The following is an 8,347-nucleotide window of genomic DNA, read 5'->3' on the forward strand; positions in this document are numbered from 1 at the left end:
TAAGCATGGCAAACTAAAAATGCAGTTCCCCGCTAATGAACCGCGTAGATGTTTGCTTGTAGGATGAAGTGCCTGCTGTTAAATCACTGCAAGTGACCGCGCAGGATGGGGTTGTGCTATTTTACAGCTCCAGCGTTCCAGCTCAGAGATGGCTGCATTTTACCTGGAGGGAAAGCACCTCCTCATTGGTGGGGGGGTTTTGTTGGGTTTTTCTTAGTTTGGTTTTGTGGGGTTTTATATATATATTTTTTAAAGTCTTTCTGGACAGAATATGCCTCTTAATTTTGATACGTTGGTAGTTGAATTTTCTTTTTCCCAGGATGACAGAAATTATCCTGGCAAACTAAGACCGGAGCCCAGTGGTCTATTTGCTTGGGGTACACCAGTATGGGTTTGCTGTGGGGATCTGGAGAGCTGTAACTCATCCCGTAGCATCGCGTGCAGGAGTTTGCATGGTGTGGGGTGTGCGCCGTGGTGACGTGGCTCCGTTCCCAGCCTCGGGCTGGTTTGCAGATATTTTCCCCAGAATCGTAATGTGCGTTAGCCAGCACCGAGCTGTTTTGGTACTGCTCTCTTCCCATGTTAATTGGCTAACAATTTGGATAATTCGGAGCATCTGCTCCATTCAAATGGCATGATGTTTCATTTCCTCTAAAGAGCCCAGTGTGTGTTCTTTTCCAAAAAGGGGTAAATATGTTTATGCAACAGCCAAACATACTAAATTGGCTAAAATGATGCTTCCCCCTTATCAGCTTTCCAATTAATTCTGCTTTTATAGGTAAATGGTGTCATTAAGTTATTTGTGGTTTCAGGGAACCCAGCAAGAGCTTCGTTCCCTTTTATATCGAGGCAGTGTAAACTGCTCTGGGTGTGTAAAAAGGATCGTAAATGGGTATTAAACCCCTTTCCAGCCCTCTGATGTTGCAGAGTCCCACGAAGCACACCAGGTCTGGCTTCCAGCTCTTCGTTTAGGCACAGGCAGCAAATACCTGAGCCCACAGGCGGTGGGTCCCAGCTACAGGAGCCCAACAGCATTTTCCAGGCACTTTTACCCTCTTCTAGCCATCGAGGGCCTCTCCCTGAGCCCTGAGGTTACTGCTACGTCCCTTCCTTCCCGCAGCCTTCCTCCCCTGCCCCGTGCCTGGCCCCGCTCATCCGTGGGCAGCGGGTGGCCTTTTTCCTGTCCCCTCTTCCCACCCCGCTTCCCGGTTCCCACAGGAACCGGCTGTGCCCACTGGCCCAAACGGAAACGGGCCTGAGATAGTCAAAAGGAGGGGACAAACCTCCATTGGACGTCACGTCAGCTTCGTCTTTTCGGGTCGAGCCGGGACCTTGCTTTTCCCCTCGCTGGGCAGGAGTTGACTTCCCATCCCATGCGGTTGGGGGTGGCTTCTCGCTGTGCTCCCTGCAAACCCTGGGGCTTGGGCTGGGAAACGTGGTGGCAACGTTAAGAGGATTGCATTTTGCATCCACAAAATTGCATTTTGCGGCTGTGTCTGGAAATCCTCAGGGTTGCCTCTGGAGATGAGGCACGTGTTGATTCCTGGTTTTCCTTGGAGAGATGCTGTGGGTCCTGCATGCCCCAAATCTGGGCCTTGGCTTCTGTTGCTCACTAAATAGCAGTGGGGAGGAGTTTTCTTACGCAGCCTAATGGGATGTTGTGTGTGACCTTGATGGACTTGGAGGCTGAAGCAGGGCTGGAGAGTGAGCTGCGGTTCAGGAGGTCCCAAGCTCCTGACCCTGGCTCACTGAGGAAGGGCTGTACCCACCTGCCTCTGCAGGTTAAAAATCCATCCAGCTCCGCTCCCCTCTTCGTGATGGAGGCCACAGTTTTGCAAAGAGCACCCTTCTTCTTTGACAACTTCCTCCTCCTTGAGCCATGGGGATGCAGTTGTCCCATGGCCAGCCCCACCAAGCGGTTGCTGCCGTCTGTGCATATTTTGGGCACAGTTTCTCCTTTCCTGCCCTCAAATTAATGCAACCTTTTTTTTTTTTTCTTCTCTTTTCCACAGTTTTATCTGCAGGCCAGATTCACGTGGAAGGGAGCCCGCCTGCTCCGCCCCCTCCTCCAGTTCACCCTCATCATGATGGCCTTTTACACCGGCCTGTCCCGCGTGTCGGACCACAAGCATCACCCTACTGACGTGCTGGCTGGCTTTGCACAGGGAGCCCTGGTGGCTTACTGCGTGGTGAGTATGGCAAACTGGGCAAGGATGGGCATTGGGGATGCTGGTGGGGGCCCCAGGGGATTAGGGGGCACCCATGCTGCTGTGAGCTCATGTAACCCCCCAATTACAGCTGGGGACATGGCAGGAGGCAGTGTGGACACTGGCTCAGTCCAGCGTCACCCTATGTGACAGCACGTTGTTTGCAGCTGGACCATGGTCCAAGAGCAGAGCATCCTACCAGCCCAATGGTGGGTGCTCCAACAGGCACCTGGCAAAGGAGGGGGCACCCCCTGGTGCTACCCCCTCCCTGTGAGCAACAGCTCTGCTGTGCTGGAGGGGTGAAGCAGTTCTTTTTGTCCCCCACTAAACAAGCAGCATATTCAGCAAGAAGTACAAGATTTAGGGGTTTTACCCTGCAGCCTTGAGGTCCAGGAGGCTCCTGGGCAAAGGGCATCCTTAGCGTGGCAGCTTGGGGCACTGAAAAGGCTTTCAGATGAGGATGAGAGTGTCTTCCTCTCTCATAGAATCATAGAATGGTTTGGGTTGGAAGGGACCTTAAAGATCATTGAGTTTCAACCCCCTGCCCTGGGCAGGGACACCTCCTACCAGACCAGGTTGCTCAAAGCCCCATCCAGCCTGGCCTTGAACCCCTCCAGGGAAGGGTCAGCCACAGCTTCTGTGGGCAACCTGTTCCAGTTGCAACCCTGTTCCAGGTTCTTACCACCCTCAGAGAGTGAAAAATTTCTTCCTGATATCTAATCTAAATCTCCCCTCTTTCAGTTTGAAGCTATTACTCCTTGTCCTATCACTACATGCCCTTGTAAAAAGTTCCTCTCCAGCTTTCTTGTAGGCTGTATCTTCAGATACTGGAAAGGGCTATAAGGTCTCCCTGGAGCCTTCTCTTCTCCAGGCTGAACAACCCCAACTCTCTCAGCCTGTCCTCACAGCAGAGGTTCTCCAGCCCTTTGTGGCCCTTCTCCAGCCGCTCTCAGTAATGAGCACTGGCTCATTTGCAAAGCTTTCCACCAGAACCCAAATGGGGAGACTGGGCTTGTTGGGATTATGGCTTTTCCCTGGGCAACCCACCCAAAAGCCATTCCCTGGGAGTGGGAGCTGGTGTCTGCTGGGCCAGGGGGGGCCGGGCACCTCGTTTATTGGTGGATTTTTAACGTAGCCAAAGGGCTGGTGAGAAAACGGGTGAACAAAAGCCGTGCCCCCTTGTCTGTGGCTGCCGAGCTTGTTCTCAGGCAATTTGCTTTCCAAAGAGTGACCTGATTGCGCAGCCCCCTAACTCAAAGTGACACATGTAAATGTTTAAAGCAGGAGGGATGGGGGGCACTGGCTGGGCTGGCTGCCGTGTATGGAAACAAAGGGGATGGGGGGTTATGGTCGTTCCTGTATCTATACAAACTCCTGAAACCCAAGATTTTTAAGTTTACCACTTTCTTAGGTTGTTTTTGTTTTCTCTTGGTTTTTTTTTTTGACTAATCTAAAAGTAAAGCAGCCCTGGAGGCAAGGAATTAAGTAGGCTAATGTTATATTTTGCAAGGAGAGAAAATAGGCTATTTACATACTTTCCACTCATTGATAATATTCCAAAGCCCAGACAAAAATGTCATTGTCGGGCAGTTTTTATGAAGTATTATTAACTCTCTGAGCAGTAGCTGTTGAGTTTTGCTGTTGCCTGATGCCAATGTCCCATGCGGGTCTGGCAGATTTGGAGAAGGAAACCAGAGAAGAATGCTGTGAGCGGGTGTTACAGGTCCCATGTCCTTCATTCCAGTATTGTCAGGGTTTTTCTCCAAATCCTGGAGATCTTTTCCTATCCCAGCAGTCAGCTATCAGCACCACGACGGTGGTGCTGGCAGCCTTGGGAGAAAAGGGATGTGGGGAAGCAATGGAGGAGCTTGTCTCAGTCCGGGTGCCTGACGGTGCTGGCAGCCTTGGGAGAAAAGGCCCTGGGGGACGTGGGGAAGCAATGGAGGAGCTTGTCTCAGTCCGGGTGCCTGAATTTGTATCGTGTAGGTTTGTCAGGACACCAAGGGCGCATCTCCAGGCGGTTTTACAAGGGGGTATTTACCCTTCTCTATGTCTTTCTGCTTGAGAGGCGGGATAACAGCACTATACAGGGGGAGCAGGGACCAAGTGGTCCATCCCTGGATCCCAGCGGCGGTTTCAGAAAGACAATAGCTTTCCGGATGCTCGGGCCGGGCGTCCGGATGCTTCCCGGCTGGGACGGGCAGGCAGGGCTGGCTGTCCCCTCCCGTCCCTCCGGCAGCTGGAAGCTGTACTGGGAAGGGGAAGGGGAGGCTGTGGCGGTGCTGGGCTGGTTTTCCTGTGCGGAGGTAAACCGACATAGGAAGCAGCTGCCTGGAATTTCACAGGCAGGCTCGGGTTTGCCTGCCAGCCCAGGGCAACCTGTGCTGCTCTTCCCAGCTGGCTTGTGGAGGGAGCTCCAAACCCTTTGCAGGCATGGCTTGGTGGCTGGGGACATCTCAGGTGGCAGCTGAGGACTTGGGCAGGGTTTAAACCCAATCCTTGTCCCTTTTCAGCAGCTTGTGAAGAACCAGCAATATGTTCTTGTTCTCCTGAACCTGGCTTTGTTGGGGTGAGCCGTTCCTCATGATGTGCCAGCAGACTTTCCTTCCTTTTGGGAGGTGGCAGCAAGGGACAAGGGGAAGAGTCACATCTAGACTCCCTGGAGTTCGCATTAAATGTAGAGTTGAGCCCCTTTTTGCTAAAATCAGTGGTATATCAGAGCAGTTACTGATATGCCCTGTCTGGGATCCAGCTCTTACGCATGGGATGCTCTGAAGCAGAAGGAAAGACCTTGAGACTCACCACCTCCAACCCACCCTGGGTGCTCCCAGACGCTCCTTCCCCCAGCAAAACCTTCAAGACACGCTCTGATGATAGTTAAGGCCAGTTAAAATACCATAGTTATCAGGCTGTAATTTTCAGTAGTAAACCAGTTGTGGGTTTCATCTCTGAGGGCTGCCAGAGTTTAAATCCAGGTTGTGCTGCAGCAGACACGTTTGTCCTTCAGTGCCTGGAATAACAAGCAGAAGACATTAGTGTCAAGCGCTTCCAGCTGATGAAACATTCAGACTTGGACCCAGGGTGAAATACGATGAGGATTTCTTAGATGGAAATAGTTTTTATGTGCCTAGTAGGCAGCCTGCTATGTGTTGCGTAGTTTATGTCTCATCTGAGGGAGAGAGAGAAAAGGGGAGGTGTTGGAAGGTGCTTCTGGTGTTGCTCTGGGTGGCTTAGATGAGTTGTTGTGACCTCTCTGTGATTAAGGATTTCTTCCATATACTGAAAAGGAATAGGAATTGTTAAGTGGCAGTATGAGATATTGGCTTACTTTGTATAATACACCCTCAGTCTTCTGCTGTCAAGTTTTCTTTATGGGTGGAGAGCACCTTCTACAGGAAATGGAGCTAATCCAAGTGAAAAACTTTGCACATTTATTAGTCCTTTTTTGTGTTAAACAGTTCAAGCATTAGAAGGATTTAACACACTGTTTTAACCCCCAAAGATCACGTTTCATGATTCCTATAAGTGTTTATATAACCTCCAGCCATGTTAGAGTGAAATACAGTTTAAAGAGAAATGAAACCTTTTACCCAGTCTCTGAATTAAACCCTGAAAAGCAGCGAGCAGCGCAGTAAAAGCTGAAATACCCAGGATGACACTCCACCATAACTCATTCCTGTCCAAAATAAGGACCAGACTCGGTGTAATCCCCATATGCTTCTTGCACTCGGCAATCTCCTCCCATAAATTGATTTGTCATGGCTATCTCGGTGCAGAAATTGGACATCTTTTTGATTGGATCCAGCTCTCCGAGGTGGGCAAGCGAGGGAGATGGCATCAGAAATGCGCTGAGCCAGCCGAAGGGGGAGGTTTTTACAGTTATTAATGGCCCAAAATAAAACCATTGCTGGAGCAGTTCAAAGTGCTGTTGCACCGAGATGCTGCAGCAAGAGGCCAGACTCCAGCTTGTGATCCTCGGCGGGTTCAGCTGGATCCTGTTATTTAACCAAACGCTGCCACTTGGATTCCCTGTAAACAACTTTATCAGCTCTGTTACACAACGAGGCAGCCAGACAGCAATGCATATGCTGGGAATAAAAAAAAAAGGAAAAAAAAAAAAGGAGCTGGGTTATGTGTCAGCTCCTTCCCTGCTTTTCCATGAAGCAATAAAAAACCGAGCAACAACAGCTCAGCTTCCTGCATCCCCGGTTATAATTGTAGGAGTAAACTGCTGCTTACAGCAGGTTCACTGTCTGTTCAGCTCGGCTCCTTATCTTCCTGTGGTGGTAGGGACTTGCAAAAGTTGTTTCCAAGGACAGCTAGACCTGCTGCGTAGGGCTCTGGGAAGCTAAAGAATGTGGAGATGCAGATGGGGAATAATCTTTGCTCCATCCCTGTGTTACCCAGCCTGGATGTACTAACCTAATATTATTCCTCTGAGCACCTTGGACCTTTTCCCCCTGATTTATCTTGTTGCTTACATGTATTAAAAGTACTGTGGGAGAAGACTCAAATGTGCTGCTAATTCCTACAACCACGTGCTGCTCCTCCTGGGACTTCAGCTCAGCAAACCCACAGCTCAGTCCGAATTATCAGTGCTTAAGGATATCTGAGATGAGGTGGCACATTTTGGGCTGGCTGAGACAGTCAGCAGCAGGACCGAAGTTTGGGGCTTTGGTGCCAGCTAACAAAAGGATGAATCCTCACCACTTTTTGCCCCGGCCAGAGGATCTGTGCTGTCTGAGTCTTTTCCCTTCTGGCGTGAGGCAGAGGTTTGGCAAGGGAGAAAGTGCCCCGGTCCTGGAGGAGCGATAAGCTTTGTGCAGCGGCTGCCAAGGGAGGATGTGGAAGTTTCCTCCCAGCACTTTGTTTCTTATTGTGTTTCTACCTCACGAAATTGCCAAGCACGGGCTTTTTCACATCCGGGAGAGGGGTTACATCACGGGATATTTAGGAAGAAGTAGTCAGGAATAGTTCCTCCTCTCCTTAGGCTTTGGCTTTGGGACCAGACCCCGGCTCCGTACCAGGGTCTTGGTGGGGCAAGAGGGAGAGCATCACTCACTGTTGACTCATTGCTGATAACTTTTAGAGCAGCTTGGATTTGAAAGCTTTTAATTGCCTACCAGATATCTGGCTGAACGAATTGTTTCACGCCGATTCCATCCCTAAAACCACTGGCCATGAGTCAGGCCAGCCCTTTGGAGACCTTTGTTATTTTATTGGAGTGTGGGTCGTGTATCTGTTTCCTGGCTTCTCAACCCGATCAGGGGAGGTTTGGGTGTTGCACTTGGTGATTACGCAGTGAGAAATTAAATTGTTCTGTACTGTTTTTACACTGTGTTTTGTGACGCCCGAGCCTTTTTCCATATTCTACAGAAAGGTGGTTGGGATTATCACAGTTACCAGTGTTACGGGCAGGCATTCAGTAGCACAAAAAGTGCTATTTTTGCAGCTTAAAGATACGTATATATTCTGTAAACCAAATTTTTGAACAAAGCAACACCCAATGTGGCTAAGTTGCCTTTTCCACTTGTTCCTACAGGTGTTTTATGTCTCAGATCTCTTCAAGCCCAAGACAAAGATTTGCCTGCCTCCGCCGCCCATCCGGAAGGAGATCCTTTCACCTGTGGACATCATCGAGCGGAATAACCATCACAACATGGTGTAGACCTTTGAGAGATTGGATGGGTGTTGTATTTTATTTTAAATTTTTTTTTTTTTTGCAAAAAAAAAAAAAAAATGACTGCTGACAGCAACTACCTGCTGCTCTCAAATCTCATCAGACAGTAGAATGTAGGGAGAGACTTTCTTGCCCGACCAGTAAAGTCTTACTCTGTGGTCTTTTCAACTTGTGACATTTGGATGAAAGGGGTGGTGGTCAACTAAGTCAAAAGCGACAATGAGAAAGGAAAAAACAAACAAACAAAACACAAAAGCCGAACAAACAAAGAGAGGTGCCGGAGTTCTGGATGTGCAATTGGTTTGAGTGTTCATGTTGTAATGAACGCCAAATTGTTCATAGCCTAATGAACACTAAGGGATTTTTGGAAAGCCTGGCCATCTTAAGTGTTTTTTTTACTATGAAGATTTCCAATGCCTGCGAGGAGGAAAAAAAAAAACAACTCATGACTAAATTGTAT

At 49.3% G+C, this 8,347-nt stretch overlaps 1 protein-coding gene across 1 annotated transcript in view; it reads left to right on the forward strand.

Annotated features, from left to right (window-relative positions):
* Nucleotides 1-7,930, forward strand: part of PLPP3 (phospholipid phosphatase 3) — a 78,469-nt gene extending 70,539 nt beyond the window's left edge. Inside the window, exons 6-7 of the mRNA XM_014938929.1 lie at nt 2,013-2,189; nt 7,750-7,930. Coding sequence (XP_014794415.1) covers nt 2,013-2,189; nt 7,750-7,875 — 303 coding nt within the window. The 3' untranslated portion in view covers nt 7,876-7,930. The remainder of the gene's footprint in view (nt 1-2,012; nt 2,190-7,749) is intronic.
* The last annotated feature ends 417 nt before the right edge of the window (nt 7,931-8,347 follow it).

This window comes from Calidris pugnax, unplaced genomic scaffold (assembly GCF_001431845.1).
Source record: "Calidris pugnax isolate Ruff unplaced genomic scaffold, ASM143184v1 scaffold18, whole genome shotgun sequence".
NCBI lineage: Eukaryota > Metazoa > Chordata > Aves > Charadriiformes > Scolopacidae > Calidris > Calidris pugnax.